At 43.4% G+C, this 25,803-nt stretch overlaps 1 protein-coding gene across 2 annotated transcripts in view; it reads right to left on the bottom strand.

Moving 5' to 3' along the window:
• TENM2 (teneurin transmembrane protein 2) overlaps positions 1 to 25,803 on the bottom strand; it is a 923,830-nt gene that overhangs the window by 35,604 nt on the left and 862,423 nt on the right. For both annotated transcript variants that reach the window (XM_035013873.1, XM_035013878.1), the window contains 5 exons: positions 23,818 to 24,050; positions 22,430 to 22,584; positions 20,326 to 21,200; positions 12,990 to 13,165; positions 11,271 to 11,506 (listed from right to left, as the gene is read on the bottom strand). In XM_035013873.1, the coding sequence (XP_034869764.1) occupies positions 11,271 to 11,506; positions 12,990 to 13,165; positions 20,326 to 21,200; positions 22,430 to 22,584; positions 23,818 to 24,050 (1,675 nt within the window). The remainder of the gene's footprint in view (positions 1 to 11,270; positions 11,507 to 12,989; positions 13,166 to 20,325; positions 21,201 to 22,429; positions 22,585 to 23,817; positions 24,051 to 25,803) is intronic.

The following is a 25,803-nucleotide window of genomic DNA, read 5'->3' as shown; positions in this document are numbered from 1 at the left end:
CCATTAAAAGGAGTTTTATGCTTTCTCCTTTTTTTAAATTTTATTTTTAAGTAATCTCTACACCCAACTTGGGGCTTGAACCTGCAACTCCAATATCAAGAGTTGCATGCACCACACCCTGAGCCAGCCAGGCACCCGTCTCTCTCTCTCTCTCTTTTTTAATAATGTTAATTAACATCCTTTTATTTCCATTTAAAGAACTCCCCTTATCATTTTTCATAAGGCAGGTATAGTGATGATGAACTTTCTCAGCTTTTGTTTGTTCAGGAAAGTCTTATTCCCTTGAGTGTAACTTCTTTTTTCTTCCTGCTCTCAAAATTCTTTGTCTTCGATTTTTTTTTTTTTTAAGTAATCTCTACACCCAGCATGGGGCTCAAACTCATGACCCCAAGATCAAGAGTTGAATGCTGTATCAACTGAGCCAGACAGGCACTTCCATGTCTTTGACTTTTGACAATTTAATTATAATGCGTCTTGGTGTTGGCCTATTCAAGGTCAAGTATTTGGGAGCCTTTGGGCCTCATGGATGTCCATTTCTCTCCCCAGGTTTGAGAAGGTTTCAGCCATTATTGCTTTAAGTCTACTTTCCCTTTCTCTTTGTCTTCTCCTTCTGGAATTCCCCTAATACAGATATTGTTTCTTTTGAATATATCCCATAAGTTCTGTAAACTCTTTTTCATTCTTTTTTCTTTTTACTCCTCTGACTGGGCAATTTCAAATGTCCTATCTTCCAGGTTATTGATTCTTCTGCATGGTCAAGTCTATTTTTGAAACACTCTACTGAATTCTTCAGTCACTGTATTTTTCAGGTCTAGGATTTTTTTTTTTAATGGTTTCTATTTCTTTGTTGAACTTCTCATTTTGTTCATGCACTATTTTCCTAATTTTGTTCAGTTATTTGGGTGTTCTTGTAGTTCTCTAAACTTTAAGAGGACTATTCTTAATTCTTTGACAGTCAATACATATCCATTTCTTTAGGGTCAGGTATTGGAACTTTATTAGTTTCCTTTGGTGGTGCCATATTTACCTGATTTATTGTGAACCTCGATTCCTTACATTTGTATCTGCACATTTGAGTTAGTCTCTTCAAGACTTTAAAGATTTGCTTTGATATAGACAGTTCTTCCCTAGTCAGCCCAGTTTGGGTTTCTGGATGTGCCTGCTGGTAATGTCCTTGGGCAGGTGCATCTTGCTTCAGGGTTAATTTCTGGGCAAGGCAACTGCCTGAGCTTTGAGGTCGGGGGTGAGGGAGTGTGCTGCTGGTTGAGAACAGTTGGACTACTGGCTTGGTTCTTTGCCCAGTTGAGGCTATAGGATGGGCTCCATGGTTTCTCAGTTCTCTGGTCAGGCTTACTAGACTGTTGGGACTGGATATTATATTCAGCCATAGATGGGGGTATGAATTAGCTTCTCTGCCCTGGAAGGGCAGCAAGATAGCATCTAGGTCCTTCACAGCTTGTTGTTTAGAGACTCAAATCAGGGAAAAGTTTGCACTGAATTCCCCATCTAGACGGGGCCACTCTTTTTGTTCTGCAGATGAGGAAAGCCAGGGACTGTGCCTTCTTTTCAAGTGCCATTGTAAGAAGGGCTATGCAGCTTCCTGTGTGCTCTGGTTAGGTGCCTTGGTAGGGCAGGCTGAAGGCTGTATTCAGCAATAAGCAGGGCTATGAATTAATTTCCTTGTCCAGGTGCAGCAGAACTAGTTCCAAAGCTTGTAAGGCTCTTTGTGGTCTTGACTCAAGGTGATGCTTGCTCCAAGTTCCCTGCCTGAATAGGGCCAATGGCTTTGCTCTGTAGGCTGTCAGCTTGTGTGCCTGCCTCTCAGCTGGAGCTTGAGGAGGTATGTAACCTCCAGGCATTCCCACCAGTCCTTCTGGCCAGTAAGGGTGGGGAGTCACACTCAGTAGTGGGTGTGGCGTCACACTCAGTAGTGGGTGTGGCTTTGATTCAGCTCCTTTGCCTGGGTACGTGGGAGGGCCCACTCCGAGAACCTACAAAATTTTTTGAATGGGCTTTCTGCTCGGGAGTGGCCAGGAGCTATATTAAACAGTGAGTGGGGCTGTGAACTAACTCCTCTTGTATGGGCCTAGCAGGGGAAGCCTCCCTGTCTGGTACTGGTTTTGCTCTGGGGGCGATTGGCTCTGACTTCCTGTCAGCTTGTCATTACTGAGATATTCAGCTTCCAGGTGTTCCCACCAGCCCTTCCAGTCAGATTGGGCTGGGAGCCACACTCAGCAGTGCATGGGGTTATGGTTCAGTTCCCCTGTCTGGGCAGGGGCTCCAGGGCCAGTGAAACTCTTCATTTGCGGACCTGAATCAGGCAGATTTATACCCTGTTGAGTTCCATGGTCAGACTGCACCAACAACTTGGTTCTGCAGATGAGGTGCTGGTTGGGAGTACTATTTGGGCTCTGTGGGTAGGAACTTGGTCTGTCAAGATCCGTGTGCTGGCTGTTGAAAGCCTCTCCTCCTTTCTCTATCACAATCGTTTCCTAGGGGTCAAGCCCTGCAGATTCTCCTATAATCAATGTGGGGCAAGACCAGAGTAGGGGCTTTCACAAAGTAACCCACAATGCTGTGTGTGTGTGTGTGTGTGTGTGTGTGTGTGTGTGTGTAGGGGGTGCGGATGTCTCTTCTGGATTCCCTTCAAGGCTCAGAGGAGACCTCTTTGCATAGTACGACACTGGCCTGGCAGGGGCACAATGTGGTCAGTGTGTAGCTGTTCCTCTTAGACTTCTATTCCAGTCTGTCCTGGTCTCTGTGTTCAGGGGAGAACTTCAGCCTCACCCCCATGTTCTAGGATTGCCTCTGTGGTGTCTTGTCCATCAGTAGTTGTTATCCTTGTGAGGGGGAACAAAGCCAGGAAAGACTTAGGTCGCCATCTTGGTCACATCACTTTGAGTTAACTTCTGAAATGTATAATTTCTATAAAAATTCCCAATCCTTCTAATAATTAAATGTGATAAATTTACTGGCAGCTGAGCCAAGAAGTTCAGGCCTGTTGTGTAACCTAATCAAGGATCTTTAATTATAAGGGTGCCATTTGTGAAGAGGAGGTGCCTCAGCTGTGGGGTGTGGGATGTTGGAGGGTTGGACAGGCATGCTCAGTCCTTCATGGGCATCTGCCCCCAGTTGAGAGTGTGCAGGAGCTTTAATTTAGCCAGTGTTCTCTTATTCTGAATTAAATTACCCATCTAACAATATTTAAATTAACCTTGAGGCTTCCTGGAGAACATAAAAGTTATTTTGAGTTATTTTCACTGCCAGGATCAGCACAATTCCCTTCCCAGCCGGCTTGGTAGGTACTCAGTGATAAAGAAACCAATTTTTAAATTAATACAATTTTGTGTTTGTAAGGAAGCCATTATTTTTAATTATCGGGCATTTTCCTCAGCCTGGCTTCCCCAGTTAATAAAACTCAGCTATTTAGCATGGTTTTTATTTTTGCAGAGGGCAGACTTTGGGAAGTAGTTTCCCCTGTGGAATCTCCCCCCAGAATGTTTTGATCTCACCAAGTATACGCCTGTCACAAGGAGGCTCATAAAAAACCCCAAGAAAAGGAAACGCTGTCGTCAAAATGGCCCTGCTGGGCCCATAACCAGTGACTCTAACTTAGCTCGAGGGGCAATGATGGGAGCTGGTGATTTGAGAAACATGAAGGAGGAAATTAACACTGGGCTGGATCCCCTCCAGGAAAAGGCATTGTAGTACAGCAGGAGAGGTTTCAGTTAGATTACAGAGGAATACTTTGCCTGTCATGTTTTGGGAAACCCCAAAAAGGTGAGTGAGGGAGGGCATGCGATTTTCCATGGCTGGAGACATTTGAGAGCTGAATTCCTGCCTCAGAAAGCTTAGGTATTCACCTACCCAGAGAGAAAGCCAGGCCTAGAGGACATCTTCATTTCCTTTGTGGGTCATTCCTCTGGGATTTATAAAGCAGCTCTCCCCAGTTGCCATACAACAAGACTCAATGCTACATTGGGATCAGTGCTTGTGCAGACAAAACAACATGCTATAAATTTAATATTAGCTTAAATAATGCATAATTAGAAGGGTAAGCCTCTGCAAACACATTAAATAATGTATTCCCTAAGCAAACAGTATTTTTTGGATGACTTGCTGTTTTGGATGATGGTGAGGTAGAAAGGTGGAAAGACCTGAATTTGAGTTGCAGTTTTGACACTGATTAGCTTTGTCACTGCAAAGCAGTCTTTCACCTTTAATGCCTCAATTTCCTTATCTGTAATGGCCTGTGAGCTTCTGGTGGGCAGGGACTTTATTTTTCTTAGTGTCCATATTATTTTCCAAAGTGCTTGGTACTCAGCAAACAATTGTGAATAAGGGGGTTGAATCAGACCCACTATAAGAACCATGGCAACTCTGATGATCTAAGGTTCTAATGGGGAAAACTAGAAAGAGAAAATGTGACTAGGACAGCTGTGATCTCCAAATAACTAAAAGGCTTCATTCCAAAGAGCCATTAGAGTCATTCTGGGAGGCTCCCCCAAAACCTGGAATTAATAGAGGTTAGAGAAAGTGGATTTTCATGATGTCAACTTAAAATCCCATTCATTCATTGATTCACTAAATATTTACTGAGCACCTACTATGTGCTTGTTACTGTGATCACTCAAGATAGAACAAGACATTTATGGTCTTTTCTCTCATTGAACTTATCGGGGTAAAGACACGTGAGCCAACCATGAAAACTTTACTGCTATAATGAGAGTAAACACAGGGAAGGAACTATGGGAAGGAGGCGGGACACTTAAAACTGGGCTCACAAGGACCAGAGGACGTGCTGCCTCAGTGGGAGCTTGGAGGATGACTAAGACTTTACAGGGGAGGGCAAGAAAAGAGTTGGGGAGAATATTCGAGGTGGGGAAGTCAGCAAGTGAAAGCTAGAGTAGTAAGCAAAGGCTCCGCACAGGCAGAGAACTTCATTTCAGATGTTGTGGGAATATTCTAGTAGATGTGAGTGGTCTGTTGGTACAGATATAGCAGAGAAGAGAGGCACCTGGTATGTAGGCTCAGCCTGGATGACCTGAATAGGCTTGTACTTGTCACCTCTCAATCTGAACTTTCCAGAATCCGAGTATGTTGCGTATCTCCTAGCCTCTAAGAAGGAAGGTAGATAGTCTAGTCTACAGATGAATGGTCCTTTTCATCCACCAATGTGTCCATCCGGGGAGGAGTTGTATATTTCTAAGATCCTTACCAGGGTCACTAAGGGCCTATCTCCTTGACCTTGCCCCCAGCTAGTCTGCTTCAGCCACACTAGCTCTCCTCCTGCTCAGGACATAAGCAACAGTTTCATCTGCTTCAGGGCATTTGCACATGCTAATCCACTAGCATAGGAGGCTTGCTTCCCATCCCATGCCTGGAAAATTCCTACTCTTCAGTTCTCAGATCATATGTCATTTTCTTAGAGTGGCCTAACCTGAATCAGATATTCCCTCTTACCTGCACCCTGTATTTTTCTTCGTGGCACCCAGCACAATTTCTTTATATTATTTGTTCATTTATTTGATTATTATCTGTTTCCCTTTGCTATGGCATGAGGGTCTTTCCACTTTTCCACCACACCTTCCAAAATAGCAAGTCAGCCAAAAGTAATACTTGCCTGGGGAATACATTGTTTAATGTGTTTGCAGAGGCTTGCCCTTCTAATTATATATTATTTAAGCCAATATTAAATTTATCACAAGTCCTGTCTGCCCAAGCACTGCTCACAATAACACTGAGTCTTGTCTGTTTTGTTCGCCATTATATACTGACTGCCTCGTACACTGCCAACATATAGATGTTTGAAATATAAAATATTGGTGCAGAAGGAAAGCACTGGCAGGAAGGGGCTGGTAAAATTCAGGCTTTCATGGTAACTGTGAATATTAGCAGAGCTATTTGAGTGGGCTCCATGCAGAACTGAGTTTACATGCGTGTGTTTGCATGAACAGCTGCCTCCCACCTCACTCCTGTGTCACTGTCATTTGCCACAAAGGTAAAACTAACATAAGCCAATGTGTAATTGCAATGTCCTATTAATCATATGGAAGCCCCAAGAAAATTACTAACTCCCACCTTTTCTTGGGAAGGACACTAATACTAATATCATGATGGGAAGATGATCTTGGAAGTGATTTTTCTTTTGTTCTGCTACCTACACATGTAGTTGTTTTTTGCTCTGCAACCTCTATGTAAATCGTAATCAGGAGGAAACATCCTCCTGAGGGTGGTTGTCTGCTTCCTTTTCAGAGAGAATCATGCACTGAATCCATTTCAGGAAAGAGCAGGAGTTTTAAATCTCAGTAGAAGAGGTTGGTTTCTGTTCTCTCTTCCAAAAAATCTAGAAAAAAGACTTGCTGGTGGGGAAGGTTGGGGTGGGGGATGATATATGAACAGAGCCTCAGGGCCAGGAGTTTGCCTTAGGCTCTGGAGGGATGGAGGATATAGAATATATCTGGGGTGTGTGTGTGTGAGAGCGAGAGAGAGAGAGAGAGAGAGAGTGATTTAACCTACTCCTTCCTTCTTTGGGTGCAGCACCCCCTTTCTTTAAGGTTTCCCCTGTTTAGGTGGTTTTACTGAGATGTCCAACATAAGATACATGCGTTCCCATGTGACCTTGTACTGGCCAATCATAGATCTGCATCTGTACCAAGTTGGTCACCTGGGTTTTTTTTTTTTTTTTTTAATGTAAGTGATGTGGGAGATCCGTTTTTCTGGGTTCACTAAGCTAAGCTGATGTCAGCCTGAAGTCACCTTTGGCCAACTCTGCCTGACTCCCCCATGTGACGAGGTCACTGGTCTACTGTGGGGGAAAATTAGGCCAACTGCCAAGAGAAGTAATCCTGGGGGATGGAAGGGGACCATGAGAAAGAGAAAAAGAAAGAGGTGTCAGCCTGATGACATCATTTGGGCTTGTGGGGGCCCATTAGGCAAGAAAATGAATGCCCTTTCTTATTATGCTAGTCTGAGTGGGCTTCCTGTGTTTTGCAGTGGAAAGATTCCTGACAGATACTGGGGAAATGTGTTTGTGAACTCATGCCTGCTTTGGGTGAGTTTGGGGGGAGGAATTCACACACACACATGTACCTTGTGAGGAGCAGCCTTAAAGAGGCATGGTCATCCCCTCTTCCCTGCTTACGTGTTGTCTGAGTGCCTATCACATGGCACTTGTCACCAGGGATAGAGTGGTGAAGTGGTTCCTGTGCTCATGGAGCTTACAGATGCCCTGATGCAACTGTTTCATGTGTTTTTGAAAGGCCAGAGAGAACAGAGAAAGGAGAGGAGTGGAAAAGACTCTTTCAAATGAAATTCCTTGAGACATCCTTGGGAGACATAATGAAAATTATTCTCATACTGAGTTTGGGCTGGGAAGAAGGGACTAATACTCTAAATTTTGCCAAAGCATCATAAAGCTTTTGGTGGAAGGATGTGGCTCTTTGATGGTCTATCCGTCCGCCATCTTACATTTCACCAGCCTATATGGAAATGCTGCCGACACATTCCTTCTGACTGGGTTGCTGGAAGGTTTAGAATTTCACTGGGAAACTGGTCTATCCTGGTAGTTTCATTGGTTTCTTCTGAATTCTAGGGAAACTCAGCCTTGGGTCCTCACATCACTCAACTGGCCAGACTCCTAGAAGCTTGATGGTCCCTGGGAGAGGTAAGTCGGCTTGTTTCAAGGCTCGATATTCCCTGTTGCTGCACCACAGATTCTCTGCAAATTCCCTGCTTTTCATGGAGGAGCAACATTTTTTTCCCCATTCCAAGAGGGAGGGCTGGGGCTGCCAGAATGTCACATGTCTGTCTTGGGGTTCAGTCCCTAGCCTTTCTCCTTCACAGAGCCTAGACAGCCACTTGGTTTCCCAGTCCATATGATTGTGGGGAGGGAGCCTCAAAAGGAGAGCCTGATACAGCAACCCTGCTACTTGTCAAATCCTCTTAATTGTGTGTGCTAAGGTATCTCTCAGACCCCTCCCTCCCTCTTCTTTCTCTCTTTACTGTTAGTGATTTAGTTCTTTGGATTACTGCAATTGCTTCTGGGCTGTCCCTCTCCTCCTGTCTTGTCCCCTTCTAATCTATCTTCCTCCACACCTGAGGAAGCCTGAGAGGTGTTTCTAAGACTACACATCCAAACACATCACTCTGCTAAAATTAAACCCTGAAAACCCTCCCCACTGTCCTCTGGATAGATGGCAGCCTAGCCAAATATTCCTTTCCATGTGCTACCTTTGGCTGATGCATTCTTTTTCTGTACCACAGTGTAACACATTTGCCTTCCCTCTGGCCCAACTGGTTAAGGTTTCCTGAAATGCTCTTCCCCTTTTTGACCTCTCTGTTGCTTCACAGGCAACACTTCTGATCACCCCTTCCCCATATCTTTGCCAGGCTAATTCCTACTGCTCTTCAGAACCGATTCCAACTCTTCTGTGAAGCTCTTCCTGATCAAGGTGGCAGAGACCCTGCTATGTGTTCACCAACTCTTTCATTTATTTTTTCCTTAGGCACTCAGAAAGATGTCTCCTGGGCTGTCTTGCGTTTCAGTTGAAGTGATGCAGGCCATGCTGAGCTCTGCTCGCTCAGCCCCCTTGTCCTTCCAGAGCAACTTTAGAGGTCATCTGCCTACTGTGGTGGGATCGCAAGACAGCAACCGCAGTGAGTCACCATGAGGACGAGCCGCCTGCCTTATTTGCACTGTGATGTGGAAAGCTCCTGAGATTGTAGGGCTTATTTGTTATCTCTCCTGACACAACCCACTATCGCTTTCCTTGTAACATTGCCTCTGTTACAGCTTATACCACATGATTCACATTGTCTTCTCCATGCTGGCAAGCATTTAGTTTTCTTTCTCTCTCTCTAGTCTACTCACTCCATAGTGCTTGGCATAGAGTTGGCACTTAGCAAACACGTTTTTTAAAAAAAATGTATAATATTGGTTTAATTTGCAGCCCAAATACAGAGGAGACTTAAATCCAAGAGAAAATTAAAAAAAAAAACAAACAAACCAAAGAACAAGTTAGTTATACACAGGAAAATGATGACAGTTGTAGAATGAACGAAAAATTTCATGGCCCCATTTGACAATGGAAGTCAAGATAGAGGATAAAGAAATGTCAGCACTGGAGTTGAGGAGAGAAGAGCCTGCTTGACTTGTGCGGACCCACAGGTACCCATGGTTTAGGGGCTGCAAACTTCCCTGCCCTGGGCTCACAAAGAACCTGACTAAAAGGACACTCCCTGGTTCTCTTCATCCACAGCACACTCCACCTTTCTTTTACACCTTCTTCCAATTGCTCCCCTGCAATTTCCAGGAGTTGTTTTTATTTCATTCACTAAACAATTTATGAATTGAATTAAAATAAATGAGATGCAAATAAATTCCAGGCTTTCTCCCTCATTTTCAAATTACATTTTCAGTCCACTCAACCTGTTATAATCTCATAGTGATTTTCATTTAAGAGAGCTAAATGGATATGTGATTATTGTTACAGGAACTAACACCAGACAATTAAATGTTGAGGTGTTGATAGATAAAGCTGTGTTTTGATTTGCATAAACATGATGCCAGCAAATCTAACCCTGGCAGAAATTCAGTTATAAGACTTGCGTGCCTAACTTCTGTTAATTACCACAAGTATCATTATTAAGATTTTTAATATTCAGGGTTGGGATTATAGCCATTTTATTTTAGGGCCACATTTATCTTTATTTTGAAAACTTAGTCAAAATGCATAACTGATTTATTAGAGAAAAAGCACGATTACTACTTATAATCAAGTTCTACAGTGCAGCATATCAAAAATCAATTATACAGCCCTGAAATCCAGTCATTAAGGATTTAGCTACTAATCTCATTTCATTTTTGTCTTTAGGAAGATACTGCCGTTTGCAACTTTGCAGATACCAGCACAGGAAGAAAAACATGGGAGACTGCTGATAACCTAATGTGAGGAATGAAGCTCCAACTAGACAAAGGCAGAATCTTAATATGGAGTGGGCTGGCCCTGCCGGGAGGTAGCCTAGCCTGGGTGGATTTCAACCCAATAACAGGCCAAAGTTATTACCCAAGTGTGATTCCAAAGTAGTGGTTAAACCCTGCCGTGCTCCATTTACTTTCATCCCAACACTCATCTTAATCTGCAGTTACTTTAGTTACTTACTAGTGTACTATCTGTCCCTCTTGTCCCTTTCCCCACCCCTAACGGTAAGCTGCAGGAAGGTAGGGATTTTGCTTGGGGTGCCATATTGATCTCCAGTGCTGGCTTGTAGTAGGTGTTCAGTAAATATGTGCTGAATTTGATGAGGATTGGGATCCCTAGGATTCCCTGCCATGGGGGAAGGGGTTAGCATGATGTTAAGAATCAGTCCCTCCTAGTACCAGATAAGTGACTAGGGCAGGACCCAGATTATCTGGATGACTGTGAATTTAATCCAGAAGCTGTGGGGCTTGGTGATTAAGGATATTAGCAAGTGAGCCAGAAACAAAGATGGAACTGGGACTGTGTCCTGGCTGTGCCATTTTCTAGCCATGGTGCCTTTGGACAGGTTATGTAGCTTCCCAGAACCTGTATTTCCTCATCTGAAAAACAGAGGTAAGTATCCCTATGGGGCTGTTGAAAATAAGTAAAGCATTTAACATAGAACTTGCATCATGAAAGTCCTCAGTGAGTGTTGTGTGTTAGTTTTTTGTGGATAAGCTGCCTAGTCTGGGGAAGCTACGGTTGGTTAAAACTTTCTGCCATGGTTTGCTTGTGATTTCCTCTTGGGAAGCCTTCCCTGATCACCTTAGGCTGGGTGATATCTCCTCCTCTATGATTCCATCCAGGCCCTATGCTCTGCTCATTTAACCCACTGGATTATCCTGCATCTATATATTCTACTGGACTGTTAACTCCTTGAGGGTAAAGAGTACATTATAAAATTATCGTTCTTCCAGTATTCATCACATTACTCAGCACACAGTAGACACCAAGTTTTTGTCGAATCGGCCAAAGAGTGAAAGTCGAGGGAGAAGATGGCAAGTGTGACAAGAAGACTGAAGCTATCCCAAGCTAGAGCATAAGGTAAATCCCCACCTCTTTCTCTCCTAGGAAACCGACACTTTTTTTCCCAAAGGGATATGGCTTCTATCTTCTGAGAGAAAGATTTGTCTTTCCCATGGAAGAAAGGAGTAATGGAGGCTTGGGACCTGGGAAATTTCCTCAGCTCCTGAGGAAAGTGTGGATCCCCTACCACTTAGAGGTGACAGATGGGGTGGAACCACTTACCCGGAGCTTCCTGCCAAAGATAGTGACTTTGCCTTTAATCTGTTCCTTTCTTAGGCGCCACTCAATGGAGTTGAGGCCATTCTCCATGGGCAGGGAGATGTTGCAACGCCCAATGGTGGGGGTGATGGTGCCCGCTAGGACGTGGGGCTCGCTGTGGAAGCTGACACCCATCCCATTGGCATACATCACCCTCAGGGTACCGTTATTACAGAGCTGGTAGCTGTTCCGCACTTGATCTGGAGAAATGTAAGTGGGGGTGGGGATAGGGAAAGAAATTATCCACTCTTTTAGTCATAAGAGAACAGAACCCCTATTTTTACAGGTTTCCATGGTACTTTGCAGCTGTCAGTCTAAGGCTGCCTTCAATTAGCACATATACAATGTTAAGGTGAGTAGCAGAGATGCTACTGATCCGTGGAAAGAAAAACATTATTAATATGTGGCACTCCAGAAATAATTATGCTGTGATATTTTTCTTCTACTCACTGAAGACTATTAATAGTACCTTTAAAGATGTCTATTGCCTACACAATTTGTGTCAATCAAATCCCTAATCTTTAACATAGTCTTTTTTTCCCATTTAAGATAAAATATATATATTTTTTCCTTTTGCCTACCATCTAACCTGGAAGTTGATGGTCTAGCTACAGATCAGATCAAGAGAAAAAGCAACCTTCCTGCCCTTCATGCTTCTGCTGCTGACTCCACCATGATGCCACCTCTACTCAAGAGAACTCTGAAGAGATTCAAACAGCATAAGGTAGACTGAGCTAGTGGGTGCTGATAACATGCGTTTATCTTCCCAAAGGAAATCTACACTAGTCAATCAGACTTGTGACCTTTTTCCTTATCGAAAAGTTCCAGGAAGGAAATGTGTCTGAAACTCCTTTTACAGATATATTGCTTCCTGATTATTTGGGCAAAGGAGTCCACTTGGCTGGCTTCTGAGATGCTGGCTTTTGGGATAGTGAGCAAATGTGTATCTGTCACTCCTGAAACTGTAGCCATCATGCAGAAAGACAGAATCTACATCATTAATCATTTGGCAGAGCAGAAATAGAGTCATTGAAACAGGCTCTGTCGTGGGATAATAGTCCAGAAATGTCACCATTTATCTACTGAGAGGACACTTTTATCCTCTGACAATGGGCTAGCCCACTGACATTAAAGAAAAATTAATCTGCACAATTCCTTTTCTTGCCAGCTCCTGTGCTTGTCCTGGACTGTGTGTCATGTCAAACAGCACTAGTAACTATGGGGTGGTCAGAAACCTTTGAGATCCTGGTCTTGGCAAGAGATTGCTAAAGGGCTCTGATTCCAGGACAATCAATTCAACAAACAAGTACTTGGAAGAAGAATCAGAATGGGGTCAAAAAAGGAAGAGATGAACCCAAAAGGATAAAGAGCCTTGGAGAAGGTACCTATATGTGTTGGGTTGGTGGGGAGTGCTGATGATGGAGAGGTAAGAGTGAGTGGGGATGACAACTGACATTTTCAGATAAGTATGTAGACATTCCCAAAGCTCTAGACATTTCATTTAGTATAGATGACATTCTCTTGAATCTGATTAAGTCATTTTCTACAAGACTGACCTCTTGTAGAATTTGTTTGCTGTGGACACTTGACTAAAATAACAAGCTAATGGGTATTCCCAGTCTCTGGAAGTCCTCCCAGGCTTGGCTGGGGTCCATGGGTGAGTTTAGTGGGTAGGGGGCTTACCTTGTACCACTGTGTAGGAGGCCTCCACTGAAGACAGATTGGTAATGACGGTGACATCATCATCACGGTTGGAGTTCTCAATGTCAATGGTGATGGATTTCTCCATTTCCCGGTGCAGACTGGTCACCACCCCCGTAGGGCGTGTCACATTGGTCAGGCGGCCCTCGTGGTCATAGCTGGAGGACAGACACACAGGTTTGGAAGCACAGCTACTGGAGCCGAAGACTTTCCCACCACTCAGAACCACACAAGGGCCAGAGAGACTGGAAGATGGAGTGGCTGGGTAGTGTATCACACTGAGGCTCCTTGTCACAATCAGCAAGACCTGGCATTGGAGACCATCTATGTCCTTGCTCTTCCATACTCCTATAACCTCATCCCACTTGCCACTGCATAGTCTTGGACAGTCAGCCTGGGCCAAATGCCACCTCCATGCCTTGGCTCAAGCATAGCAGGTCTGGCCACCTATACCCCTTTCTCTGGCTGTATAGCCCCAAACCAACCACAGCACCCCAAGCAGCCTTCTTAGACTGTTTTCCCACTGACTCACTTGACCTTAGCACCCAAGTTTAGGTATACCAGTGATCAGTTCTGTTGCTAGAAAGTTGCCTGAGATTGGGCCCTTCTCCTTTATGTACATCATCTTTTCTCTTAAACCGTGGAGTTATTTTTTCCATCTCCTTTAGCAAAAAACCTTGCTGTTCCACTTGGTAGGATGTTTTCCCACATTGTAATCAGAAAGCTTGGACCCTCCATAGGCCCTAGGAAAGAGACTTGAGCTTCCTCAGATGAGATGTTACTAGAGAGGGGAGGAAGGGGGAGCAAAGAAAGTAGTTTACTTGGCCTCTAGGTGTGTCCCTCTGGACTGGGGACAAAGTTGGTGGGTTCTGAGTGATGGAGACTGGAGCTTGTACAGCATATAGGACAGCCAGTGAACAGAACAGAACCATGGTGGCTTATTTAACTTTGTCACGTAGGACAAAAAAAACAAATATGGGGGCTCCTGGGTGGCTCAGTTGTTGGATGTCTGCCTTCGGCTCAGGTCATGATCCCGGGACCCTGGGATCGAGCCCTGCATTGGGCTCCCTGCTCTGCGGGAAGCCTGCTTCTCCCTCTCCCCCTGCTTGTGTTCCCTCTCTGTCAAATAAATAAATAAAATGTTAAAAAAAAAAAAGCAAATATGGATGGTTCTTGGCAAATGGTTTCAGAATAAAGGAATGCAAGGAATGCAGACCTGGTGAGTGATTTGAGAAAATGTGATAAGAAATTTTGCTTCTGGGGATGTTTGAAAGCTGAGAACAGAACATTAAGCTGGATGGCCAGTTGGACAAAGGGGGTGGGGAGAGGAGAACTTCGAGCTGGGAGCCCAGCTTTTGGCTCTACCCTCATCATTTGCCCACAGCACTAGGCAATGGGTGGTGCAGATACTACATTATAGTGGTTATACCATCAGGGCTTTCCAGGTAAAACACGGATGGGACTCAGGCTCTCCCTGTCAAAGGGACTCCCTTTTGTCCTCTTCTCTGTTAAGGAAACTGCCTCTCAGACAGGTGTCCAAAGATGTTAGTGACAAATTAGAATAACCTAAATGGTCATTCATCAGAGATTTGTTAAATAAGGATGTATCCATAAAGTAGAAACCTCTAAAGCCATCAAAATTGATGACAGTGATTTCTATCAGAGTGAAAAAAAAATGTATATATTATTGAGTGGAAAGAGTAGAGCACAGGGATATATTCCCCTGATAGTAGAAGAAAGTCTCTCAAAATATAGACATCTCAACATTAACGATAGTTTTTCTGCATGTGTTTGTATGTTCCCATATTTTAGGAATTATTTCTAACCAATATGCCTGACTTCCATGTCTTATGATTAGAAACAAAAGGTATTTAAATGAAATAGAGAATAAAAAGACAAAAGATCAATGAGACTAAGAGCTGGTTTTTTTAAAAGATAAAATTGACAACCCTTAGTTAGACTCACCAAGAAAAAAAGATGAGAGGGCTCGAATAAAATCAGAAACGAAAGAAGAGATGTTACCACTGATACCACAGATATACAAAGGATCATAAGAGATTACTACTAAGGAGTTTCAATCAGTAATCAAAAGCGTTCCGACAAACAAAACTACAGGGCCAGATGGCTTCACTGGTGAATGCTACCAAACATTTGAAGACTTATTAATAGCAATCCTTCTCAAACTCTTCCAAAAAAAGAAGAGGAGGGAACTATTCCAAACTCATTTTCTGAGGCCAGCATTACTCTGCTACCAAAACAAGACAAGGACAACAAACGAAAAGAAAATTACAGACCAATATCTCCGATGAATATAGATGCAAAAAAACTCAAATCGTATTCATATTTAAATTACATGTAGAAAATCATATTCAACAGTACCTTGAAAGTGGGATTTATTCCAGGGATGCAAGGATGGTTCAAAAGATGCAGAAAAAGCATCTGACAAAATTCAACATCCATTAATGATAAAATCAACAAAGTGGGTATAGAGGGAATGTACCTCAACATAATAGAGGCCATATATGACAGATCCACAACTAACATCATACCCACTAGTGAAAAACTGAAAGCTTTTCCTCTAATATCAGGAAAAAGAACAATTAAACAAGAAAAAGAAGTGCATCCAAATCAGAGAGAAGTAAAACTGTAACTGTTTGCAGATGGTGTGATATTACACATAGAAACAGAACCAATAAATTCAGTAAAGTTGCAGGATACAAAAATCAATATATAAAAATCTGTTGTGTTTCTATACACTAATAACAAACTAGCAGAAAGACAAACAATCCATTTATGATTGCATCAAAAAGAATAAAAAAAAACCTAGTAAGAAATTTAACCAAGGAGGTAAAAGACCTCTTATACTGAAAGCTATAAGACATTGATGAAAGAAATTCCACGTTCATGGACTGGAGGAATCACAATGTCCACACAATTCAATGCAATCCCTAACAAAATTCCAATGGCATTATTCACAGAAACAGAACAAATAGTCCTAAAATCTGTATGGAACCAGAGAAGACTCCTAATGGCCAAAGCAATATTGAGAAAGATGAACAAAGCTGGAGGCATCATGGTTCCTGATTTCAAACTATATTACAAAACTATAATAATCAAAACAGTAGGGGATGGGCATAAAAACAGACATACAGGTCAATAGAGCAGAATAGGGAGCCCAGATATAATAGGGAGCCCACACATGTATGCTCATTTAATTTACCACAAAGGGGTCTAGAATATACAATGGAGAAAGGACAGTCTCTTCAATAAATGGTGTTGGGAAAATAGGACAGCCACATGGAAAACAATGAAACTGGACTGTTACATAAAAATTTACTCAAAATGATAAAAACCTTGAAGACCTGAAACCATAAAACTAGAAGAAAACCTAGATGGTAAGCTCCTTGACATAAGTCTTGGCAATTTTTTGATTTGACCCCAAAAGCAAAGGCAACAAAAGCAAAAATAAACGAGTGGGATTGCATCAAACTAAAAAGCTTCTGAACAGCCAAGGAAACCATCAACAGAATGAAAAGGCAACTTACTGAATGGGAGAAAATTTGTGCAAATCATATATCTGATAAAGGGTTAATATAAAAAAACCTTATACAGTTCAATAGCATAAAAGCAAACAACCCAGTTAAAAAATATACAGAGGATCTGAATAGACGCTTTTCCAAAGAAGACACACAAATGGCCAACAGGTACATGGAAAGGTGCTCAACACCACTAATCAATGGGAAATGCAAATCAAAACCATAATGAGGTATTACCTCACACCTATCAGAATGTCTGTTATCAAAACCATAAGAAATAAGTGTTGGCAAGGATGTGGAAAAAAGGAAACCCTTGCACACTGTTGGTGGGGATGTAAATTGATATAAACACTATGGAACACAGTATGGACTTTTCTCCTAAAATTAAAAATAAAATTACCACATTATCTGGCAATTCCACTTTAGGTATCCATCCAAAGAAAATGAAAACACAAACTCAAAAAGATCTGCATCCCATGTCCACTGCAGCATTCTTTACAATAGTCCAGATATGGAAACAACCTAAATGTCCAATGGAATATTACTTGACCATAAAAAGAATGAAATCTTGCAACTTGTGACAAAATGGATGGACCTTGAGGGCATTATGCTAAGTGAAATAAGTTAGAAACAAATACCATATGATCTTATATGTGGAATCTTGAAAAAATAACCTGAGCTCATAGACACAGAGAACATCTTGGTGGTTACCTGAAATGGGAGATAGGTAAAAATGGGGGAAGGGGGTCAAAAGGTACAAATTTCCAGGTGTAAGTAAGTCATTGGGATGTAATGTACAGTATGGGGATAGGTAATAATACTGTACTGCGTATTTGAAAGCTGCTAAGAGAATAAATCCTAAAAGTTCTCATCACAAGAAGAACATTTTTGGTATCTCTGTATAATGATGGATGTTGACTAGACTCAGAGTGGTGATCATTTCACAATACATACAAATATCAAATCATTATGTTGTACAGTTGAAACATATCAATTTTAACTCAATATAAATAGGTAAGAAAATATGGATGGGACTGAGGAGATTATGCTAAGTGAAATAAGTCAAGCAGAGGAAGTCAATTATCATATGGTTTCACTTATTTGTGGAACATAAGGAATAGCATGGAGGACATTAGGAGAAGGAAGGGAAAAATGAAGGGGGGGAAATCGGAGGGGGAGATGAACCATGAGAGACTATGGACTCCGAGAAACAAACTGAGGGTTCTAGAGGGGAGGGGGTGGGGGGATGGGTTAGCCTGGTGATGGGTATTAAGGAGGGCACGTACTGCATGGAGCACTGGGTGTTATACGAAAACAATGAATTGTGGAACACTACATCAGAAAACTAATGATGTATTGTATGGTGACTAACATAATAAAAAAAAAAAGGAAAACAGTTCTAAGTGTTTGCGTGTGGGGCGCCTAAGGGAGTACTCGGTACCAGACAATATCCTCAACTCCTGCAGCCAAGCAGGGACCATATGAGGAGTTCCATGACCTGGGATCCAGGCAAAGATTTAATTCCAACGCACCTGGACACGTATGGTGGTTCCAGGTGCTGTGCTTCCTTCTGAGAACCGTAGTAGAAACTGGAGATTCTACTTTTGGGGAACAGAGGATTGGGGTTGAGGCCAGGATCTCAGGGGCCATGGGAAGAAAAACAGGTTATGTTCTCTTTAACTGTCAAAGAAGAGTGAGTTTCCTACAGCTGTACTTACTTGCCCGTGGAGTGAGTATCTTCAGATTCAGGTCTCTTTGCAAATAAGTCTACACATAGTTGCAAGGAGCTATGAGTTCCAGTAATGGGATCTCAAGGCCACTCAGTGGAACCACTGCAGCTTTGGCCTGTGTGGAGCTAAAGGGGCGCTTTTGACTCATTTATTCAGCAAGTATTTACTGAGTGCCTACTGCATGCCAGTCATTGTTCAAGACACTGGGGACAGGACTAAGAACAAAATGGATGAAAATCCCTGCCTCCATGATGTACACATGATGGACAGGGCAAAAATAAACCATGATTTAAAATATAGAGTATGTCAGATGGTAACAAGTGGTAAGGATTAAAATAAAGGAGGGAGAGAGAGAGAACGCACGTGTATAGGGGTGGTTGTAATTTTAAGTAAAGTCCTGGGCCTTTCAGGGACACAGGCTGTTCTTCCCCAGCTGACCGTGTGTGAAAGTACTATAAAGCAAAAGGAATTCACCATCTTTTTAGGAGCAACAAGAAAACCTAACACATTTGAACTCCTACAATTGAGAATTTGTGACAATTGGGTTTATCCACATATTCAAAAAGCAGCTCTTCAAGAGAGAAAACAATCACACAGTTTCCATGTAACTTGTGAACTTCTTTTCTTTTTTTTTTTTTTAAAGCATCCTGCCCATATTTTTATTCAACTAGGGACCCCTCCTGGAAAATACTCCCCCAGTTAGAGCTAGCGTCTAAAGGTGCACCTAAGTCCGAACTTCTTTATTATGGTCTCTAAGTCAGGCCTAATTCAGAATGGCCTCCTGAGAGTGACACTGTTTTGTCCTCAGTCATGTCAGCCAACAAATTATCTCTGAAATGCACTGGGTCCTTAGGTGGGACTGCTAGAAGGGAAGGTGAAAATCTTATAGGTGTTTGGGTTATGGTAGAGTTTTAGCCTAAGTTGGTGTGAGAGCTAAAGATGGCACTCAGATGGTGCCTACAGAGGCAGGGTCACTGGCTGGTAAAGTTTGATCAAGTCCCAGTGCCCTGAAGGATGCTAGGATGCTTCTGAAATTCGAGGAGGACAGCTTGGCCCAAAGGGAAAGAGAGCAAGGGAAAGCAATTCTGCAACGCAGGAAATTTCCAGCAGGTGGCAACAGCTTCCTTTCCATTCTCCCAAACCCATTTGCCTACCAACTAGAAATGAAGATTCCTGGACTTAGGAGTGATCAACAATGGGGTCTTCTGTTCTCTCTCTTGTTCCCCATTCCCTCTGCAACAATCCTCCCCAACTTACTAAGTTCTCAGCCAGCAGCAATACCTCGACAGAAAGCAAGCAAGGACTCCAAATGCGAGCTTAACCAGATCCTTCACCGTCGCGGAGAGCCAGATCCTTGCAAATTCCATCCCAGTCTCGGCAGGGCCTGGCGAAATCACGCCTTAACAATTTTCCCCAGCCAGCATCCCACTGGTTAATACCTGCAGCAGTAGGCAGTGTGACCAAGCACTGCCCGCAGGAGTGACGGAATACAGCTTTTTTGGCACAACAAACGGCAGGACTATTAAGTATGAGATAATTGTTAGGGGAAATATGACCAGCTCTCACATCTTTTAATATACCTAGCACTTTATCTGTATTGATCTGCTTCTGCTAAGGAGGAAATTCAGAGTTTATCTACCTGTCTGTGCAATCAAGTGTGTTGCTGGACCTACTGGCAAATTACGGGAGTCCCACCAGGATCTTGCCTTTTAGATTCTAATTTCCGCACCCATGGCAAACATGAATAATCAGCAAAGTTAATGAGCACTTGCTCTCCCAGGTGCTGTGCATGTCCAATATCCTGAAGCTGGAAGGGCAAGCGGGCAAAAGAAATCGGACAGCCCTTGTAGGGAGGATGTTCAATATCATAGACCTAGCAGTGCAAATCCCTTAGAAGTCAAGGAGAGGGGACATGAGTATCTTGAGGCCACAAGTTGACATTAAAGTCAGGAAGACAATGTGACTAAACAATATTAAAAGCTATGTGGATAGCCAATCCTGCTGCTGGCTAGGGTAGGGTGCTGTCGAGAAATACTTAACAAATGTACTTACTCATAGAAAGTTGTCCATCCTGTTTCATCACTCTTGGTGGCTAGTAGGCCAGTGTTCCCATCATAGGTCATGAGGCCAAGCTCTAGATTCTGCGTGGACACGACTTTGAGACCTCCGTTGGTGCCCACTGTGAGGGTGATGATCTGGTTGTCAGGCATGAGCAGGTGGCGGGGCATGCCACTACTGTCCCGACGGATCTTCAGGGAATTGCCGTTATTGTCAATCAATTCAGTGACATCATTGTCGGCACTATAAGTGAAATTGTACAAGTACTCCCCAGTCACCAGGCTCACAGTGTACTGGTGGATGCCATCGGCGTTGAAAACATACAGCTCCTGTTCTCCAGGGGATGCAGCCTCATACTGGTTGAAAGCATTAAGAATGGGCTTGTTTTTGCTGACTGCCCTAATCCGAATATTTCCAAGGTCTGCGATGTAAATGGTACCATCTGGAGCTACAGCTAAGGATGATGGGGAATTCAAGATGGCATCAGTTGCATAGGCATCATCTCCCGAGTAGCAGTTGCAATTGACATCGTTTTTGCAGTCACAGTCTGAGGCTGCCCCAGCTAGAAGGCAGATCTCCCCATTGGTTGTGACCTGGCGTAGACGGTTAATCTTCTTCTCATCTGTCTCAGTGATATAGAGGACCCCGGTGTGGGAAATGGCAATGGCACTGGCTGACTCCAGCGCAGAATGAATGGCTAGTTTGCTGAGTGAATAGTCAATCCCAGGAACCTGGCAGTGCATGGGGCGTCCTGCGATGATGCTGACTTGGTGATTCTCAGTGATTCGAAGGATGACGTTGTTCTCGAGAACATACAGGGAATTGTCCATGGGGTTGACAGCGAGGTCTGTTGGCCACTCCAGGCGAACCTGTGGATGACATGGCATCAAATTAAGGAGCAGCCTCTAACATGCCCAGTGTTTAACTGTGAGGCACATATATTGGTTTTACGCAGCGGGGGAGAAAAGACTTACTTTTTTACCCATAATGTATGAGAAGTGCCCATCACCAAACCACTTGCCCGCTGCCCATGTCAAGTGGACACGATGAAGAAGAGGCCATGTAACAAACATCTCCTGTGATATCATCTACTGTGGCTAGAGTAGGTCACCAGCTCTACCCATGAAGCTCTTCTCAGTCCCAGAAGATTGGACCAAGGTCAGAGTCATCATATACAGTTGTACAGGTAATTCACCACACAAGGGGCTAGTGTAATCCATCCCATCCTCTGCTCATCAAGCCATGGGCCTAAGGAGGCTATGTTCATTTAGAGGCAGCACTTTTATCTAATACACAAAAGGAGCCATGTTGTTTGGACCCAAGGGTTGCCAATGCACAGGCCGGCTAGTGAACTACAACTTGAGCATTTGCTTGAAGAAATGAACTGGGCCTTCTCTGCAAAATTGAAGCGGCCATCTTGGCGGCAAGTTGTCAGTATGTTGTGGAATTTGAGCTGAAATTAATGAGGTTGACTGAAGGTTGAAAAGGCCCTTATAGGAAGGGCAAACATATATTTTGGGATGTTTGAGGATCCATATAATAAAGTCCAGTTTCTCCTGCTGTACATTTGAGTGAGCCCCTGTTCTCTGCCCCCATAAGAGCCCATACTAACGGAATATCACTTGGGGGAATCTTGTAGATGGCTTTGCTCTAGTTTACTACTGCACAAAGTAAAGGTTTATATAGTGAGGATGCAATCATTTCAGATTAACAGGGAAGTTCTGATTGACATATAACACTGTATAGTACATTCTCAAACCTACAATAATGATGGAGAAGAGAGGTAATTACACAGTAACTCCTACCCTGTAATCTGCCATGGCTGGAGTGTGTCACCAGCTCCACTTTCTGAGCAGAACTCCCCCCGACCCCCCATCCCCCCCCGCTTTCCTTTCTCTCTTGTGCTCTCTCTCATTCCTATCTGACATTTCCCATTCCATCTTGCTGTCTAGTTCATCTCAAGCCTTCTACAAACAAACCTGTAATCTGTATCTATATCTCTTCCTCCTACTCCACTTTCAACCCAAACAGGCTGCAGGTGAGAACTTCAGGCTGAGAGCCAGGTGTGGCATAGTGATGAGAAATAAGAAAGTCCCACCTGGGCCACATCCATGCTGGAGTCACAGCTCAGTGGCCGGACAGCAGTGAGGTCATTGGAGCCCAGCAAGGTAGAGATGATTCCATTCTGGTCAACCTTCCGGATCATGGTGGCATCAACAAAGTACATGAGCCCGTTCTTGTCTACTGCAATACCTGATCAAGACAAACAGTGGGAGTGTGTCTCTTGGCAAGGAGTAGGGCTTGTGGGGGTGGAGGTGGGGATGCCCTATTGGGCATTACCTTCTTGGACCAGGGACCTTCCTGGATGGATTCACAGGCTTAGAGCAGTGGCTGTCAACCTTTAAAGGTAACCCCCTTTCCCATGAGCACTGTGCTGAGACCTGCATAGTTCCTGGGGTGCTGGCTGTATCACCACCCAACTGAAGAGTGAACTTTGGGCTGCAAATGAACCAAGACTGCAAATGAATGAATGGGGAAATAACTTGGCATCTGCTCTCTTCAGAAAGTAAGTTATTTCCCAAGTTCACTGCTTGAAAAATTACTGGTAGTAAATTACTTGAATACCCTTCACAACTAATTACAACACTGAGGTTGAGAAACAGTGATTCTTGCTGTCACAGACTCCCAATTCAAAATATATCCTCCAGGAAACAGTCCCAATTAGGCCTTGACTCTACTCAGTATGCCCTGTGGGAACACCTGTCCTAGCACTCTCCTGGTAGGATGCACACAGTGGCTTCTATTTCTTTGGCACCTTCACCCTAGGGCCCAAGCCCAAGGCTCCTCATCCTTAATCCACGCTGCCAGTGGTAGCTAAGAATGCTAATAAGAATTGGGCCTTCGAAGGACCAGTCAGTCTTTAACCTTAAGTATCCCTGGTCCTTTTCAAATAGAGATCCATTGATCTCTGTTTGAAGTAGAACCATTGATTCTAAGAACAACCCCCCTCCCCCCTCGCCGGCCAATCCCAGGCCCTTGGAAATTATACCCATTCTTAACTGCCACCATTTATTGGGCTCTTAAAAAATGTCAGGCCCTGTGCTTAAGACTACGCATGCTACTGTTGAACATGAACATCTGGGAGTGGCTGGAGGCCCTCACTGGGCTCTTTCTCCAGCTGGCCCCTGGCTCATGGAGCTAACGTTTCCCCCTGACTCCGTGTGACTGGCAGCAGTCAGAAATCTCCAGGAGCAATCCACCCCACTTTCCATTTGTAGCCTATGTGGGTGATGAAGTTTACTTCAGATAAACACATTTTTTTTTTTTTAAATAACCACACATCAAAGCAACCTATCAGAGTGAAATTACTGTAGGGAAAGCTGTGTTTGGGACTGCCTGGGCTTAGTTCACTTGCAGTTAAGAAGAAAGCCAAGCTTGTGGCAAGCTTATTCTGGGGGACGGGCTTTCTTCCTTGGGAGCCTTTACCTCGAGGGCTCATCAGGGTGGCATCCACGGCCTTCCCTCCATCTCCACAGCGGGCTTCATCGAAGGGCAAGCATTGCTCTCCAGTCCCTGCCACCACTTCTGAATTCCCAGCCAGGTCTTTAGCTCCGCTTAGAGACTTGACTCGGTAGATTCGCCGACTGTTGGTGTCAGACACGTAGAGAGAGCCGGACACAGGGTCTACTGCCAAATAGTACTTGTGTGCTGGGTTGTTGCTTTAGAAGAAGCACAAAGAGAAATGAGAAGGGGGCTAAGCAGCTGGTCTACTGGATCAAAGAGATGACAAAAATCTTAGCAAGACTCTAGCCATTTCCAGTGTCTTTCCACTTTATTGAACTGGAAAGAATCTAACATAACAGCTTAGTGTTCTAACACATCATGGCTCTTAGCTACTGACTTCTAATTGGACCTAAACTCATCCTATGCAGAGTTCATTGTTTCCCATCGTACTAAAATGTCACTGCTTCATTCAGCTGGTACGAAAGATCCCACTCTGGTCCTGCTTTTGTGTTTGTGTTTTGTGTGTATCAGCCTTCTTTACTTCCCCCTATGGGTTTGATCTGTTTCTCAAGTGGGATTGAGGAACACTTCCATGAGACAAGGTTTTCTTTTTAGTCCATGCTTCCTCAATGCCTCCAGGGTACTAGATCATGAAGACTGGGGCAACGTAGAGTTTTCCTAACTTTGTGATGGGAGGGTTCCAGAGCGATCCCTAGTCCTCAGCCTCAGATCTTACCTACTATTCTTTAGTGTGGATATGAATAAAGTTGGCTTTTTTTTTTTTTGAAGAAATTTGATGTCTTGCTGATATCACGCCCAGAATCTGGATTACTGAGGGAGGAGATATAGTTTTCATATTTTGGGTGAAGATACAGGTATGGACCAAGATTTGCCAAGGCCCTAAGCTACACTAGGAGAGAAATACCCTCGTGTGTGAGAAATATAATAGGAAGGCACTAAGCCTCAGAGACCTGGACCTCTTTCTCTGCCATGTATCTAGCTGCCCTATATGTTGCTGATTAGGACAGGACTAAGACAGAGGAAACTCTAAACTCAATGCTGACCTAGCTGGTGACCTGAGGTAAGTCTCTTGGCCATGTTGGGTCCTAGATTGCTTATTTGGATAATGAAGAAATCAGATCATTGTTCATGTCCCTTTTGGCTCAAAACCTTACAGTTTCTTCCCTTTGCAGTGTCTGTCACTTGTTGGAGGTTGAGACCAGAATAGGTGCTCATGCTATTTCTATACTGGTTATTAAAGTCACTACCTCTAGGATACCTGTAGTGAATGCCTCTCTGTCCTAGTGTGGTAGATAAGGTTTTGATGTCACATGCCAAAAATGAGCACAGGCCTTTTGTTTTTCAGTTATTTTTCCATTGTAGTTTGGAATTATGGGAAGGAAAAGGATGGGAGAGGTGAAGGCAAGGTGAGGGTGATGATAGTGTTGGATGCATTTGTCCTATAGACATTAGCTGGTAAATTACTAATTAAGACACCCCCATTTGGGTCCTTCCCTGATTTAAGGAAGAAAAGAACTAGGAAGTTATTTTTAGGAACAATTTGTGAATCAAGACCATCTTTAATTCCAGCTTCTCCTCAGGTTGCTATTAAGACACATAACTGAACTAGAAGTCAAGGTCTTTCTAAAATTCCAGCCTAGATCGCTAGTTTAAAAGAGTAGGCCACCAGGGTTCCTTTTCTTTCCTTCACTTCCTTCCTTCTTCTTCTTCTTCTTTTTTTTTGGCTCTTAAGTCTTTAGAGAATATCCACATATGCAAAACAAATTAGGGCAGAAAGGGAAAACTTCATGCCATTTTTTAATTAGATGCTGTACTTTGTTACTGAATGAATAGTAGCTGGCGTGATCAACAGAAGGATCAGGGCACTGCACATCTGTGCCTATCTATGAGCAAGATAATTAATTCTGGACTTTCTAGGGAGCCCGATTCAAAGAGGCTTTTCAAAAA

Source organism: Mirounga leonina, unplaced genomic scaffold (genome assembly GCF_011800145.1).
Source record: "Mirounga leonina isolate KUSES-001 unplaced genomic scaffold, KU_Mleo_1.0 Mir_104, whole genome shotgun sequence".
Taxonomy (NCBI): Eukaryota; Metazoa; Chordata; class Mammalia; order Carnivora; family Phocidae; genus Mirounga; species Mirounga leonina.
Note: the sequence above shows the minus strand (reverse complement) of the source record. Positions and strands in the feature narration are given on the sequence as shown.